The sequence below is a fragment of the Drosophila albomicans genome, chromosome X (assembly GCF_009650485.2).
Source record: "Drosophila albomicans strain 15112-1751.03 chromosome X, ASM965048v2, whole genome shotgun sequence".
In the NCBI taxonomy this organism is placed as follows: Eukaryota; Metazoa; Arthropoda; class Insecta; order Diptera; family Drosophilidae; genus Drosophila; species Drosophila albomicans.
In genome coordinates this window covers 32,400,845-32,418,864 of record NC_047627.2, presented here as the reverse complement: position 1 = coordinate 32,418,864, position 18,020 = coordinate 32,400,845, and the positions used below count along the sequence as shown (strand labels likewise).

Here is an 18,020-nt window from a genome sequence, read left to right as displayed (position 1 = left end):
AATTCAAAGCAAATCACTTCACACGGAGTGGAAACTGTTGATATACTATAATAATCAAAATATACTATAGAGTATAAAATATACCAGATTGACAATAAAAGCTAATAAGTCTGAAACTTTTTGACTTTAATATAAAGCAAAGCAGTTCAAATTGAATATAATACATGAAATTTGAAAACTGTTGAGAATAATTACATTTTGTAGATCTATTAATAAACTGAAAATAATAATATCAATGGAAATCCTTGAAGGTAAATCAAAATAGTATTTTAAAAATGTTTAAAATATATATTTGAATAATAAACAGAACACTTTAAAAATAAATTAAGTAACTAAGCATAATTATAACTAATAACAATAAAAGAAAATAGCATTACTCAAATTACAAAGTAAAGAAGTATTTTGTTGAGCGTTTCTCAAATCGCCAAAGTTGCCGCAAGCTGGAAGATGACAAACTGTAGTTTGCTAACTAACCACGAACACGATGAATATATTATGCTGTTGTATATACTATGCACTGACTATCTAACATATATATAGATAGATAGATAGATAGATAGATGGATGGATAGAAATGTATGTCGTGCATATAGTTAAGCACTTCTTCAAGTCCAGGCCAATTTGTTAGGTTGTTATGCTTGCTCTTCACAGTTCACAGTTTGTTGTTGTTTGTTTACTTGTTATGTTTCTTTTTCTTCGTTGCAGTTGTTGTTGCTGTTGTTGTTATGCATTTTGCATTTTCCGTTCCACTAAAAGTTGCTCATTTCATGCTCAGTTTTGTGCTGTTGTCGCATCCCAAATGATTTTCGTGGAACCCCAAAAACTTGACTGTCATTTGAGCATTGAAGTGCATTTCACTGGAATCGAGGAAGGTGAAGCAAAATGGACGCGAAGAGGAGCTTGACGTTGAGGTTGAGTTTGAGGTTGAGGTTGCATGGGTTAGATTGCTGAGGGGTTCGAAGAGTTGCAACTGCGTCGTCCCAACTGTGCATGCGGGGTCTAATGGCATAAATTCCAGCTCTCGAGTTCTCATTCTCATTCACTACTCGTTGTTGTTGTTGTTGTTCCTGTTGTTGTTGTAGTTTTCTTCTTGACTGGTTTTCCCAGCTACTTTTACCAGTTGTAAATAATTTCGAATGCTTCTGCAACATTTTTGTCGACGTCAACTTTCGCTAGCAAATGGCTTTGCCCTTCTCTGTCTCCTTTCCCTCCTTCTCCTCCCCAATCCCGGTTTTGCATTTACCTCTTTCATTTGCCACTCACTCGAAAACCCACACAATGCAACCCTGGACGAGGCCCTGGTCGAGGCCAATGGCCTATGTCAGCCTGCACCTTTACATTCTCTCCACTCTCTCCACTCTCCACTCGATGTCTGTCTCTGTTCAAGTCCTATATGGGTCATGATGTTATTCGGTTTCAAAGTGTTTCTCGATGCGAACACGACACGAATCATCAATAGCGAACATGTCGAGACACGCACAGTTCGGAAACATTGAAAAAATTGCAACGATATCTCTCAAACTGAACATGTTCAACATGTTCTAGTTGTCTTTCTTGGCTTGCTAATCAGTTAAAGCAGCGATTGATAGCTGGCTTTAAAGACCATTTTGTTTTACATTTAAATTTTTAGCATTTCTTGACAGCTTTTAATATTCAAAATTCAGTTCAACTTATTGAGTGTGTCTTGAAGATCACAGCTCAGAATATCTCCTATTGAGTTTGTAATTAAAATTAAAGCTCTGCAAATAAATAGCTTAAAAATAATTCGCTTTTCTTTAAGGATTTATTAGATATTAAAGAGACATATTTCTTACACATTATAAGAAGAGTTCTCTGATGAACTGCTCTAGCCATGTCCGTCTGTCTGTCCGTCCGTATGAACACCTAGATCTCAGAGACTATAAGAGATAGAGCTATAATTTTTTTTCGACAGCATTTGTTATGGTTACACACTCGACTGTAGCTTTCTTACTTGTTTTTTTTTTTTTAATTCGAACTTTATTATATATAAAAAGATTAGATGTAATTAAAATTAATACTAACACTTTTTCTTAAACACAAATTCCTTCAACTTGATTTGAAATTGATTCTTTCTGATTGTCTAAAGAATTCCATCGAATTAGATTATATTTTACCCAAAAAACTCGACTCAATTGAAGCAACCACAAAAAAAGTGGAGCTTAAAAAGCCAACCAGGAACTGTTTGGCAGTCAATAAGGCAGCCAGGATGCTTTATCGACGCCGTTGTCTAGCAGCGAACACACTTCGATGATTATATTTAAGACCAGCTTAGTCTTAGAGTGCAAGAGGCAATTTGAATGGCTTTCGCCGAATGGTAGTTAATACCAAAATACAAATGCCACCTCTCTCTCTCTCTCTCTTCTTGCTCTTCGCTCCCTTCGATAATCATAGACAATTGAAGGACATGTGTATGCGGTAATTAAACGAAGTGAGTTGATGGTGTCGAGGGGAGAGGGAAAAGAGAAAGCATATGCAGCCACCGCTAAGGATGTATGCCAATTAGGGTCGTCGAACAAGAGGCGATTACCTTAGGACTTTACCTTTAATGGTGTCAGAGCAACGCTGCCAGCAAATACACTGCGAGAAAACAAGGCACCTTACACAAAAAAGGCAATAGTTAGAAAAGGTTTTTCGAACAAAGTTTGGAATATTAATATCACAAAATGTATTCGAATGTGCAAATTGGATAATAGTTTTTATTTAAAAAGTGTGTACTGAAATTTGTTGATCAAATTCAATTAATTTTAATTATAAAGCTAAGATTTCGATAAATATTTTCAACGTTAAAAAAAAGAAACGTGAAATTTTGAGCTATTGCCGGAACATAATCAAATACACTAAAAGAAAAAACCAGTTCCTGAGAAATCAATAAGTAAGAAAGCCATAGTCGAGTGTGCTCGACTGTGAGATACACGCTACTCACTTTGAATAAAAGCAAAACAGTGATATACTGCAAAAATACTGAAAATATAACAAAGACTGTATATTAATATAGAACAATATATACTATAGACTACAAAATATACCACATTGTCTGACATGTTTGACATACAAAAGTATTTCTTAAATAACTTCTACAATTTTTAATTGACGGCAACCAAATATTTATTTGAAGTACCAAAAATCACGGCTCTAGCTTCTCAATTAAGCTTGCTATTCAAACAAAACAAGTGCTGTCGAATAAAATGATATCTCTGTCTCTTATAGTCTCTGAGATAAAGGTGTTCATACGGATGGACGGACAGACAGACAGACAGACGGACAGACAGACTGACAGACAGACGGACAGACAGACGGACAGACAGACGGACAGATAGACAGACAGACTGACAGACGGACAGACAGACAGACAGACTGACTGACAGACAGACGGACCGACAGACGGACGGACAGACGGATAGACAGACGGACAGACAGACTGACTGACAGACAGACGCACAGACAGACGGACGGACCGACAGATACACGGACAGACAGATGTCCAAGATGTCGTTGGCAAATAAACACATTAATATTATTGAACTTCATTTACAGAATTTAAACTTTTGTTTGACTTTTCAAAATTTGTGAAATTTCTTTCTTAGAAAAAAACAAAGTAAAATTTACCAAAAGACAAAATACGAGTTTTTATAGTCCTGGAATTGAGATCGTTTTTCTCACTGTGTATTGATGTTGTCGAGGCCAAATCGATATGGCTTAGACTGAGCTCAATTCAGTTCACTTTAGCTGAGCATTGCTCTGGCTTCCATCGCAATGGGAGCTGCCAAAGTCGAGCTGGCAACTCGCGCATTCGTTGTTCAGAGTGCAACGCAGCAACAGCAACACAAAGCAATGGAACGTTGGCGCAACAAAGTGGCCATCGTGAGCGGCGCGAGCTCTGGGATTGGAGCCGCATGTGCTCGAAGCTTGGTGCTTGCCGGACTCCAGGTGGTGGGATTGGCTCGACGCCAGCAGCGTGTGGAGCAGCTGCGCGATGAGCTGCAGACGGCGGAGCAACGTCAGAGATTGCATGCACTGCGATGCGACATCAGGCAGGAGACGGAGGTGGTGGAGGCGTTTCGCTGGGCGCGAGACCAACTGGGCGGTGTCCATGTGCTGGTGAGCAATGCGGGCGTAATGGCGACAACAGAGTTGAGCGGCGCCGCAAATACGTCGGCGATACGTGAGACCATCGAGACGAACATCATGGGCGGCGTTTATTGCGTACGCGAAGCATTCCAGACCATGAAGCAGCAGCGGGTGGAGGGATTGCCCGAAGGAGAGCAAGGTGAGGGAGTGGGAGCAGCCGGAGAGTTGGGCTGTGGCATGCAGGAGGGTCATGTGATCATCATCAACAGCGTCGCAGGGCAGCAGGTGCCGAATTTGGGACCTCAGCTGCCGTCGCTCAACATTTATCCAGCGACAAAGTTTGCTCTGCGCGCCATGCAGGAGATCTATCGCCAGGAGTTTCAGCGCCACAAGACTCGCGTTCGTGTCTCGGTAAGCAAGTCACGTCGAAGCTGAAAGAGTGAAAGAGAGAGTGAGAGATAGCTGGCTTTGTTATACCCGCTACCCATGGGGTAGAAGGGTATTATAACTTTGCACCGGCAGGAAATGTATGTAACAGGTAGAAGGAGGCATCTCCTACCCTATAAAGTGTATATATTCTTGATCAGCGTCAACAACCGAGACGATCTAGCCATGTCCGTCTGTCCGTCCGTCCGTCTGTGTGTCTGTCCGTCCGTCCGTATGAACACCTAGATCTCAGAGACTATAAGAGATAGAGCTATAATTATTTTTCGACAGCATTTGTTATGTTTGCACGCAGATCAAGTTTGTTTCAAATTTTTGCCACGCCCTCTTCCGCCCCCGCAAATCAAATAATAACGAATAACAAGCGTAATTTTGAAGCTAGAGTTGCAAATTTTGGCATATACAGTAATAACTATAGTAGTTATGATTCGTGAAAATTTGTTTGCAATCGGATAAAAATTGTGGAAGTTATTAAAGAAATTCTTTTGAAGGGGCAAAAACGCCTTCTTACTGGGAGTTGTAGTTGCTTTGGATGACAATCTGGTATATTGTGCCGTCTATGGTATATTTTGAATGTGGTACTATATCGATATACCAAACATACCATTTGGTATATTTTTAGTTTTTTTTAGTATTTTCGGTATATTTTGAAAATGATACCGCAATATTTTGCCTTTATTAAAAATGGGTAGCGGGTATCTCACAGTCGAGCACACTCGACTGTAACTTTCTTACTGGTTTTCTTTCTTTCTTGTTTTCTTTCTTTTTGGTAGACCATCAGTCCAGGTATTGTTGATACGGACATTTTGCCAGCGCAGTTGCAGGGCGTCATCAAGGAGCACATGCCCATGTTGAGCTCGATGGATGTGGCCGACGCAATGCTGTGGATACTCAGCACGCCGCCGAATGTGCAAGTGAGTGTCCAAAAAGACAGCAAAGTGTGTGAAGTGCAGGTGCAGGCTGAGAGGTGGCGACAAAGTGAGAAAGTGACAGAAAGACTGAAATACGCGTTTGCTTGTCAGACTAACAATCAAAGAAAGCCGCAAAAAACTAACGGAAAAATGCGCCTAGAAATATAAACAGAATTAAAATAACGTTAAAGGGGTATAAATAACACTTTTTATTTTTGTTTTATTTCGAATTTATTAAGTTAAACTATTTGTACATTTTTCAAATACTTTTATCTTATAAGGTATATAGCTTTGTGCCCACAGAAAAAGTATGTAAACGGCAGAAGGAGGCATCCTTGAAGTAAAATATTTATGACTTCTGAAAATGTTGTTGCAATCAAGTTATTTTAGAAATACTTTTTAGTTGCTTTAGCTGACAATCTAGTATATTTTGTACTCTATGATAGAATTTAAATGTAGTCCTGTATCAATATACCAAATATAGCCTTGGTATATTTTTAGAAATTTTGTGATTTAATAACTTTTTAATTTACTAAATTTAATTATTTCATTTTTAAATTGTTCCAACTTATATTATTATTATTATATAATATATTTTAGACATATATATAATTGCTTAATTCAGTTCATTAAGGGACTTAAAATTATAGTTGAGTTTTTGTTTGATCATTGAAACACGGCAAGAAATTTGTGTATGGTTTTTTGTATTAACAGCGAGTTGTAAGCTCAAATTTATTCTGAACTCTTTTTCTTGTTTATAAATTTCGAATAGATTGTGTGAGTAACTGTAGATGAAGTTTGCAGAGCTAAAGAAAATGAATCATCAGCAGATCGGACATAGTTTTAGACATCAATCATGGCATCATTAAAAAGGACAGACAGAAAGACAATCATATAGAAATGTAGACAGACAGACAGACAGACAGGTAGACAGACATAATATACTATATATGTATATAAGGAGACAATCAACTAAAACAGAGAAAGCAAAACTCGTATATTTCTTGAAGCTGTGAACAACGCTTTAAACTTCCTTCCACAACACACAAATATGCTTATCGATAACCTAAAATATCTACTCTCATATCGTCTACATTTATATTATATATTAAAACCATATGCAAAGCTGCATTAAATGTGCCAGCATAATGATAATATATCTCCCCATATATTTATAACTCTCATATGCTTGTCTACTTCTACTCCCGCAGGTGCAAAACATCACCATCAAGCCGCAGGGTGAAAAGTTCTAACTAAGCGCAGCATCGACAACCCATCGCAAAAAAAAATGAAGAGAAAAAAATAACATTGTGAACATTAAACGCATTTGATAAACAACTCGTCTATTTTAAATGCCCAGACATAATACTGGGGAAAAACGTCTTTCAGCTATCAGATCTGAGCTGAGCGCGACAAGCTGTTTTCTGATGCTTCACACGCAATTTACTCGTCTACGTTGCGTATACTTGATGTGCGATTGAAGAGTTAAAGGGTTTTCCATTCATTTTCTCTGTTTTTCTTTTTTGTGTGTAAGCTTTGCTAATTTTTAGTTTTCTTATTGTATTTTAAGTTTCTTGTACTTTTAAACTATTGTTCCACAAGTCGTATACTTGATATTGAAAAGAGTTTTCTACTTTTTAGCTGAAAATATTGTTATAAGGATCTGCTGCTTTTAAAAACTATACGTAAATAATTTAATGTTTGTCATTTAAATTTGAAATTTTTTACGTTGCGTATACTTAATATTTTGTCGAGTGCTTTGGAGACTGCTATCGAGCTTGCTTTTGGAAACTGTGCGTATAAAACTAATGAAACCTAAATAAATTTTATATTTATTATTAATTTCATATTCTTTGTAACTGATAACAAACACATTGCGTATACTTGATGTGCGATTTTAGCTACAATGAAGGGTTAAAGCGTTATTTATTTTCTTTTTGGTAGCTCAATTAATTCGTGTCGAAGATTTGCTTATTTTTCGATTTTTTATTGCATTTTACATTTTTTGGTGATTATAAACTTTTGTGCCACAAGTCGTATACTTAATGTGACAAAGATTTTTCCTCTTTTTTAGTTAAAAATTCTGTTTTATTGTAATGCTGTAAGGCTCTGCTGCTATTGAATACTATTTGGCTTGTCATAAAAATATTTATTTTATTTACTCTGCGTATACTTAATATTTTGTGGAGTGCTTTAGACACTGCTATCGAGCTTGCTTTCACCAAAAAATAGAATGAAACCTAAATAAATCCTAAAAAACATTCTTGCTTTGTATATTTTTAACTGTAATTGATAACAAACACATTGCGTATACTTGATTTGTGTATGACTAAATATTAAGCAGAGCAAAGTGAAGTTGGCGTAAATTTAAGTACAATTTAGGTAAGTTTTGGCAAAATGGAAAGATTGAAGTAACTCCAGAGGTGCTTTAAATACTCTATACTCATTTTCAAAAGCGGATAAACTAACGTTATTAAAAGGTATGAAATATAGTAGATGAAAGTTGGCATTGATTATTGTTGATTGATTTAAAACATTTATGATCTTTATTCATTTGTTCTTTTACTCTAGTTAATGTTCGCTTTTTCGTTGCTTTTTCTTGCCTTCGCTTCATTTTTGATTTACTTGTTTCATCTTCAATCACTGCTTCATTGATTTCAACTATAGAACAAAGCTTGCTGTCCTGTTTGGTGCTTTCTCTACTCCCTTCGAAGTCCTCCTTCTCAATCTCAACGATTAAATTCGCACAGCTTTGAGAGTCAAGGCGATGCAAGCGTTTTGACTGTTGATTGCTGTTCGATGGCAATCAAATGGGCGAAACTCGACACCACTTTCGTTAATTAAGGACTGCTGATCAATGCATTGGCAAACCGTGCATCCGTGCAACATGCGGCATGCCACGTGCCACGTGCCACCGAGATCGATCAGCAGTCATAGTTTCGCAATTGGTTTTTCAAACGAGGCAGACAGAAAGATCCGTTGTCGATGCAAGCAGCTGACAAGCAGCTCATTGCATTTGCAAACAACATGCAACATGCAACATGCAACGTGTGCAACGTGCAGCCCAAAGCTGCACTCAAATCAACTGTGTGTGTGTGTTTGTGCTTCTGCTGCTTCTGGCCATGTGACACACAATGAAAATGGATTAAATGGATAAGTGGGCAAAGTGAATGCGTCTCCTTCTCCATCTCCATCTCTCTCTCTCTACTCTCAGTTTAGTCACAGTTTTTGAGCCCCAAAGTTGCACTCGCACATTTCGAGAGGGAGACAGAGACAGACCCAGAGCGAGAGAGAGAGTGAGTGCCAAAAACACAGACCCTGAATGCCTTGGGCCATCGTCTACAAAGTCACAAGGTGTTCGGCTTTTGTGCGCTTAATTGAATAAACCAGCAACTCGACTTTAAACTTGGCACCCAAAAAAAACACACACACACTGCTGCTGCAATAAAGTTTATTTTTGATTGAACTTACAGCTGGACGCATGCACACTGCCTTTTTTAATTAAGCTGCAATGCCAACAACAACAACTACAACAACAACACTTAGTGTCAGGCTCAAAAGGTGCTTTAAAGCAGCTTGCGCTGAAAGCTCGCTTTATTTATTACTTTTCTTTTTTTGGCATTTATTTTTGTTCAACTTATTTCAAAGTTGAAAGCTCGCTTTATATGCTTTCAACACAACTCTATTTATCTTTAAATTTGTATTGCTAAATGCTTAATAACGTTTACACCAAAAGCTCATTAAACCAGCAGCTTTTTGAACTTAAAAAGGTCAGCGAAAGCTACAATGCTAGCTTATATATATTTAAATTAAATTGGCTAAAATGTACTGCAGCTTTTTGACTGTAATCATAGTTATTTTCAGCTGCTTCCATCACTCTTTCAATTGCTTTCAAGCTTTTTGCTTTCATTCGATTTTAGGTTGTCTTCAGTTTGAAGCAGCATTCGTTTTTAATAACTTTAATGTACTTCAGCTTCGAGTAACTTTTCTTAGCTTTTCAACAGCTATAAAATTTGCCAAGATTCACATTTTGTAGCAACTTGTAGGAGATTTCAAATGTGTTCCAAGTTCATTTAAAGTAAGCAAGCAACTTGCAACAATCATCAACAGCTATAAGTTTTTATGTAAGCTTCGAAGAGCTTTGTAGATTTTAGCTATAAGCTTTACACTTTAAACTTTCACAAGCTTTTAGGAGTTTTCATGAGGTTTCCAAGTTCATTTAAAGTAAGCAAACAACTTGCCACTGTTTTCAACAGCTTTAAGCTTTGGTGTAAGCGTCGAAGAGCTTTGAGCAGTTGTGTCACTTTTAGCTGTAACATTTGTCAGGGTTCACATTTGAAACTTTGGCAGCTTTCAACAGCTTTCAGCAACGTTCATGAGTGTTAAAACTTAATTTCAAGTAAGTAAACAACTTGCCACTGTTTTTAACAGCTTTAAGCTTTGGTGTAAGCGTCGAAGAGCTTTGAGTAGTTGTGCTACTTTTAGCTGTAACATTTGTCAAGGTTCACATTTGAAACTTTAGCAGCTTTCAACAGCTTTAAACAGCTTTCAGAAGCTTAATAAGTAATTAAAATGAATTTGAAGTAAGCAATCACTTTCTACAACAGCTTTAAGCTTTGTTGTAAGCCTCGAAGAGCTTCGAGTAGCTTTTCAGCTCTAAATGTTATATTTAAACAGCTTTCAACAGCTTTGATGAGTATTGCGCATTCATTTGAAGTAAACAAGCAAGTTCGATAGAGAATTTTGGAGTTTTATTGTAGCAAAAGGAAAGTGATGAGCTGGACACTTGCTTTGGTGTAAGCGTCGAAGAGCTTTGAGTAGTTGTGCCACTTTTAGCTGTCACATTTATCAAGGGTCACATTTGAAACTTTAGCAGCTTTCAACAGCTTTCAGCAGCTTTATTAAGTACTGAAAATGCATTTGAAGTAAGCTAGCACTTACTACAACAGTTTTAAGTAAGCCTCGAAGAGCTTTCAGTAGCTTTGCAGCTTTAAATGTTAAATTTAAACAGCTTCCAACAGCTTTCATGAGTATTGCGCATTCATTTCAAGTAAGCAAGCAAATTTGATAGAGAATTTTGGAATTTTATTGTAGCAAAAGGAAACTGATGAGCTGGACACTTGTTGCTTGAGTTGAGTATATTTTTGGGGGCGGGTGCAGGGGGCAGGGGCCAGGGTATAAGAAGAGGATAAACTACTTGCGACGCTGCATGTTGAGGCCATCGATGCTGTCGAGTCGCTGTCGCAGCGAATGCTGAGCCGCCGACAGCGGAACGTGCAGATAAAGCGACTCGATGCCGGCCATCGATGGCTTCAACGACGAATTCGAGCTTAATCGCTGACGATGTGGCTTCTCATTCCTCTCCTGCTGCTGCTGTTGTTGTTGTTGCTGTTGTTGCTTGTCCTGCTGCTGCAGCCAGCGATGCCAGGCGAGCTGCGACAGCTGGCGACGCAAATGATCGCGAACTTGTTGCTCGTGTCGCTCGCGAGTTTGTTGCTCTCGCTGACGTTGCATCTCGAGCAGCTTGCGACGCTCCCATTGCTGCACCGTTCGCTTTGTTTGCTCCGCACGACGTCGCGAGGCTTCCACGAGCATCGTGGGCCCCGCCTGTTGCAACATGTTGCAGCTGCCGGTGTTGCAGCTGCTGCAATGTCGCCGCTTGGCACGCAACCAATCCGCGTAGCATTTCTCGCTCAGCTGCTGTCGCATCTGTTGCATGTGACTCAGGCGATTGAGTTCACGTCGATCATCGCGTCGCTTTTGCGCATCCTGCTTTCTTTTTTTCAGTTATTCCATTAGCTTACTCTATGGGGTATATACGACTTTCACTTACTCTTTCAACAGCAGCCAATCGTCAAAGGTCAAACGATGCAGCTGCAGCGACTCTCGCGATGTCTTCGACGTCAACTCGGTCATGGCAAAGTTCTCGATTGCAGTTGCAGTTGCAGTTACAGTTGTGGCTGCCACATTCGGAGACGACTGCTGCTTGCGACGCGGCTTTGTCACCGCCTGACGTGGTCGTCGACTCGGCGACTTGGAGCGCGTTGCAGCTGTGGTAGCCACAGCCACAGCCACAGCAGTCTCTGCGTGCGTCGCACTCTCAAGCTCCTCCAGGCGCAGCCGCAATGTTGGTACCACATCAGAGTAGCTAGAAAAGAGGATTAGAACATACAATAATAAAGCCAAGAAAAAGCTACAGAACATTGGAATAAGATAATCATACTAAAATAATGCCTAAAATTAATAGACTCAATAATTCTTAACTGCACAAATAATATTTAAATACTTCAGAAACTATAATTAACCAAGTGGAAAAATGCAGTTTCAATTAATGTTCAAAAGTGCGTTATTATTCTCAAAATATACTAAGAAATTACGAAAATATATCGAAGGCTTTATTTGGTATATCGATTTATACAAAATATACCAAAAATATAAAATATACCGAATTGACAGCCAAAGATACTAAAATATACCGATGATGATGATACTATTATATTCAAAATATACCATAGAATAGAAAAAATACTCCAGACTGTCAACCAAAGCTACAGAGAAAATACTAAAATATACTGGAGGTTTTATTTGGTATATCGATTTATTCAAAATATACCGAAAAATGCAAAATATACAGAATTGACAGAATTGTACTACTATATTTAAAATATGCGGTATTATTCTCAAAATATACCAAATCAATATACTAAGAAATTACGAAAATATATCGAAGGCTTTATTTGGTATATCGATTTATACAAAATATACCAAAAAATGCAAAATATACCGAATTGACAGCCTAAGATACTAAAATATACTAATCATCGGTATTATTATTATCATTATTCTCAAAATATACCAAATCAATATACTAAGAAATTACGAAAATATATCGAAGGCTTTATTTGGTATATCGATTTATACAAAATATACCAAAAATGTAAAATATACCGAATTGACAGCCAAAGATACTAAAATATACCGATGATGATGATACTATTATATTCAAAATATACCATAGAATAGAAAAAATACTCCAGACTGTCAACCAAAGCTACAGAGAAAATACTAAAATATACTGGAGGTTTTATTTGGTATATCGATTTATTCAAAATATACCAAAAAATGCAAAATATACAGAATTGGCAGAAAAAGATACTAAAATATACCGATGGTTGTACTACTATATTTAAAATATGCGGTATTATTCTCAAAATATACCAAATTTATATACTAAAAAATTACTAAAATATATCGAAGATTTTATTTGGTATATCGATATATTCGAAATATACTGAAAAATGCAAAATATACCGAATTGACAACCAAATATACTAAAATATACCGATACTATATTCAAAATATGCGTTATTATTCTTAAAATATACAAAATTAATATACTAAGAAAATACTAAAATATATCTTAGGCTTTATTTGGTATATCGATTTATTAAAAATACACCGAAAAATTCAAAATATACCGAATTGACAGCAAAAGATACTAAAATATACTAACCATCGGTATATTTTACTATTCAAAATATTCAAAATATACCATAGAAGAGAAAAAATACTCCAGATTGTCAACCAAAGCTACGGAAAATATACCAAAATATACTGAAGGCTGTTTTCGGTATATCGATTTACTAGTATGTATATTCAAACTATATCAAAGCGTACAAAATATACCAAATTGTCAATTAAAAATACTAAAATATACCAATGGCTATATTTGGTATATACTACTATATTAAAAATATGTCATAGAGTACAAAATATACCAGATATCAATCAAATATACTAAAATATAACGCTGGCTATATTTGGTATATACTACTATATTCAAAATATATCATAGAGTACAAAATATACCACATTGTAAATGAAATATACTAAAATTTACCGATGGCTATATTTGGTATATACTATATTCAAAATATATCATAGAGTACAAAATATACCAGATTGTTAATCAAAGCAATTAAAACTCGACTGCAGAAGTCGTTTTTTTATCCTTTATTTTTTCGTAACCATTTTTTTAAGTCATTAATAATTTAGTTACGATTGTACATAACAAGAAAAAACAAGTAAGAAAGCTACAGTCGAGTGTGCTCGACTGTGAGATACCCGCTACCCATTTTTAATAAAAGCAAAATATTGCGGTTTCATTTTCAAAATATACCGAATATACTGCAAATGGTATGTTTGGTATATCGATATAGTACACCATTCAAAATATACCATAGACGGCACAATATACCAGATTGTCAGCCAAAGCAACTAAGACCCCTAGTAAGTAGGCGTTTTTGCCCATACAAAAGTATTTCTTTAATAAATTCCACAATTTTTATCTGATCGTAACCAAATTTTCAGGAATCATAACTACTTTAGTTATTATTGTATATACCAAAATTCGCAACTCTAGCTCTAAAGTTACGCTTGTTATTCGATTTTTTTTATTTGCGGGGGCGGAAGTGGGCGTGGCAAAAATTTGAAACGAACTTGATCTGCGTGCAAACATAACAAATGCTGTCGAAAAAAATTATAGCTCTATCTCTTATAGTCTCTGAGATCTAGGTGTTCATACGGACGGACGGACAGACGGACAGACACACAGACACACAGACGGACAGACGGACATGGCTAGATCATCTCGGCTGTTGACGCTGATCAAGAATATATATATACTTTATAGGGTCGGAGATGCCTCCTTCTACCTGTTACATACATTTCCTGCCGGCACAAAGTTATAATATCCTTCTACCCTATATATTTGGGTATATAGCGGGTATAAAAATACATTTTTGGAAACATGCGAGTCCACAGTTTGATTGTCAGCTTAGCTTAGACAGTTGCCAATGTAGAATTATTAATATAAGCAGACAGACGGAACTAGAATATAATTTAACAGCCTCTAAAACATTCTTCTCCGTTCTTTATATACAACTTTAGTTTGTTAGAAATGAAATATTAAATAATGCATCTCACCTCATAACATTTTTTGCCTTGTTGTCAACTTTTACGAGAGGAAAAGTCTCTAAATTTTCCATTTGCTTTTCCTGCGCGTCGCACTTTTCTCGTTCCTTTTTTCTGGCCAATTGGTTGCGAGTTGTGATCGCCGTAACCGGCGCCATTTTGACGCCGCTGCTCGGCGATCTCAGCCGCTTCTCCATCTCAGCCATGCTCTTTCTCTCTCACACACACTCTCTCACTATCTATCCTTTTATTTCTCTCTCACTCTCTCGCGCTCTTTCCCTGCCCACTCACCAAATGCCAAAATGCTACGTTTTGTCGATCTTTGTCCGAATTCCAAAGCCAAAAAAAAATTACAAATAAAAATTGAATTTTTCATCCAAAAATGTCGAATTTTTCGTTGTCTCCTTAAATCAAATGTTTTCGTTTTCTCAACTCGACAATGTAATACCCTGCATTAACTTATTACATATTCATCAGCTACTCTACACTCTGACTGTGTTTTGTCTCCACTTTTGGCAAACTCTCAACTTGGCACGTTTTTACTGATTTTTTGGATTTTTTAGTATATTTTACTTTTTAGTTGTCAGAGCAGAAATTCTACATATTCAGCAACTACTCTTTCTGTGCTTTCTCTCCACTCATTACCAAACTCTCCACTAATCACAATTTTTGTTCTTTTTATGGATTTTTTGATTCTCTCACTTGTTAGTTGTCATAGCAGAAACCCTACACATTATATTAATTTCCTTTTGTTTTCGCATTCTCTCCTCATTAAAAAGTTTTACTATACATATTTATATATTGCCTTTTCTAGTTTTACTTTATTCTCTTCTCTTCTTTATGCCTTTTTTATGTCTCCACTTTTTCCACAAACTCAACACTTTATTTTGCTTCTTGTTCTTTAGGACTGCTTTTATTTTAAGCTGTTTAGACTTTATACGAATTGAATTTTCTCCATTAAAATGATTTTAATAAATTATATTTGCTCTCTTTTCATTTTCTCATTTAATTTATTTACATTTTGTGAATTTTACACATGCTTTCATTGTTTTCTCTCTACTTTTAACCCTGAATAAACTTTACACAAACACTCCACACATTATTTTTCGTTCCTCTACACTTCATTTGTAGACTTTTCCATTTTATCTCTACTCAAGGACTCTACACATTATATTTCATTCCTTCAGTATTTTAGACTCTTCACACTCTACACTTCATTTGTAGACTTTTCATATTTATTTGTTCATTTTTATCTCTACACAAGAGCTCTACACATTTAAATTTATTCCTTCAGTATTTTAGATTCTTCACACTCTACACTTAATTTGTAGACTTTTCACTTTTTTCTCTACTCAAGAACTCTACACATTATATAATATTTCATTTCTTTAGTATTTTAGACTCTTCACACTCTACACTTCATTTGTAGACTTTTCACTTTTATCTCTACACAATAACTCGACACATTATATTTCATTCCTTTAGTATTTTAGATTCTTCACACTCTACACTTTACTTGTAGATTTGTTATATTTATTTTCTCACTCTAATCTCATTGTCTAATTATACTATAGTATTTTATTTGTCACTTTCCTGTCACTTTCTTCAATTACTATTAATTATACTTCTATCTTCCCTACACTCAGCACTCTTCACTTTCTATGCGTTCCACTTTCACTATCTCTACACTTTTGCTTTTAAAGTGTCTACACCGTAGTCTCCACTATCCACTCTCCACACTCTCTCCACACTCGTTTCGCATGCCACTCGTTGAGGTCACGTCAAGTGCTTTGGGTCGCGAATGAAGCTGCTTTTGTGTCCAGCAAAGAACGGACATCGGGACAGACATGATACACAGCGAAGTGAGGGGGGGGGGGGGGGGAGGGGGGGGTTGGGGCAAGGGTTGCAAGCCAAGGGTTGCAGCACTTAGCTGCAGCTGTAGCCAGGTGAAGGTCGCTCGCTACATCCATCAAGTATTTGTCGTCGTCAACAACAAATAACAATAACAACTAACAACAACGAGGACAACAACAAAATGGCGACGTTGCCTGCACTTTTGTCTTTGGCGTTTTCTCGTTGACTGAGTTCGCAACAATTTGTTGCAAGCATTTGGGAGAGAGAGACAGAGAGAGGGAGAGAGGTGCAAGAACTTGCGAATCGTTTATAAAAGCGACAAAATATTTCATTGCAGTCAGTCCAAATGTCACAGCCACGCCCCCATCCCATTCAAACGCCCCCTTCGCAACGCTTATTTGTATTATTTTAATTGCAGCTACGCAGCGAACAGCAATCAACAGCAGCGACGTCGACAGCAACAGCAACAGCGACGTCAGCGCCAACAGTGTGGCGCCCTCTAGCGTCTGTTCGGAATACTTACAGTTTGATGCGTGACTGCAGCAGATCAAGTAGAAAGAAAGAGATGGAAAGCTATACCCGACAGCTTAAGCGGAATTGCGACTAATAACTGAATGTCTGAAAAATAAAATCCGTCTGTCCATCTGTCTGTCCACGTGGTTTTATGCCCACTGTTTGCTCAGTTTTGCTGCTAGCTTGATGAAATTTTCGACAGCTTGTCAGTTTTGTTAGATGAACAGGCTGCGATTTTTCGATCTGTCGTAGTGATTATTTTTATAGCCATATTTAAATTGCAAAATTTGATTAATGAATATGAATGAGTACAAAAGTTTTGATAAAATACTAAATACATTTTAATGTACTATTCACAGAAGATGTTTGATTATAATATGATAAAAGTAATAAGATACTAAAATAAAAATACTAAATAAATATAAAAAAAGCTATTGGCAGAAGATGTTTGCATGTGGTATTTTAAAGGTGATCAAATACTAAATTGAAATACTAAATACATACTTAAGAACTATTCGCAGATTATGTTACATATGATATTTTAAAAGTGACAAAATACTAAAATAAAAATACCTAATAAATACTAATGTACTATTTTAACGCACCAAAATACTAAAATAAATATACTAAAAAAATAATGAAGTATTATTCACAGAAAATGTTTGCTTATGGTATGATAAAAGTGATGAAATACTGCAAAAAAATACTAAATAAATACTAAAGTACTATTCGCAGATGATGTTTACATTTGGTATTTTAAAAGTGATGAAATACTAAAATAAAAATACTAAATAAATACTAAAGTACTATTTTAAAGTGACAAAATACTAAAATAAAAATACTAAAAAATACTGAAATATTATTCACAGAAAATGTGTTGGTATGATAAAACTGATAAAATACTGCAATTAAAATACTAAATAAATACTAAAGTACTATTCGCAGATGATGTTTGCATATAGTATTTTAAAAGTGATGAAATACTAAAATAAAAATACTAAATAAATACAAAAATATTATTTCTTGCTACCGGGTGGTTTTCAGTTGAGCAGCCTCTCGACTTGACGTGTTTACTTCTAGTTTTCGGGTGCTCGCTTGACATTTGACACTTTCTCTGAACTGTAAACTGCGAACTGCGAACTGCCAAAGTGTCGCTGCTGACATCGCTGTCGCTGTCGCTGTCGACGTCGCAGTCGCAGTCGAAGTCAGCAGCTACGTTTTTAGTACAATAATAAT

At 36.4% G+C, this 18,020-nt stretch overlaps 2 protein-coding genes across 2 annotated transcripts; one reads left to right on the top strand and one right to left on the bottom strand.

Moving 5' to 3' along the window:
- The first annotated feature begins 3,808 nt into the window (after positions 1–3,808).
- On the top strand, positions 3,809–6,782 carry LOC117577584 (farnesol dehydrogenase). The gene is made up of 3 exons (XM_034262427.2): positions 3,809–4,500; positions 5,307–5,447; positions 6,656–6,782. The coding sequence occupies exons 1-3, from the start codon at positions 3,853–3,855 to the stop codon at positions 6,695–6,697; spliced, it is 831 nt and encodes a 276-aa protein (XP_034118318.1). The 5' UTR covers positions 3,809–3,852; the 3' UTR covers positions 6,698–6,782.
- Positions 6,783–10,506: 3,724 nt separating this feature from the next.
- On the bottom strand, positions 10,507–14,837 carry LOC127565904 (transcription factor SPT20 homolog). The gene is made up of 3 exons (XM_052006815.1): positions 14,430–14,837; positions 11,278–11,592; positions 10,507–11,220 (listed from the first exon to the last, which is right to left on the bottom strand). The coding sequence occupies exons 1-3, from the start codon at positions 14,621–14,623 to the stop codon at positions 10,638–10,640; spliced, it is 1,092 nt and encodes a 363-aa protein (XP_051862775.1). The 5' UTR covers positions 14,624–14,837; the 3' UTR covers positions 10,507–10,637.
- Positions 14,838–18,020: the final 3,183 nt, after the last annotated feature.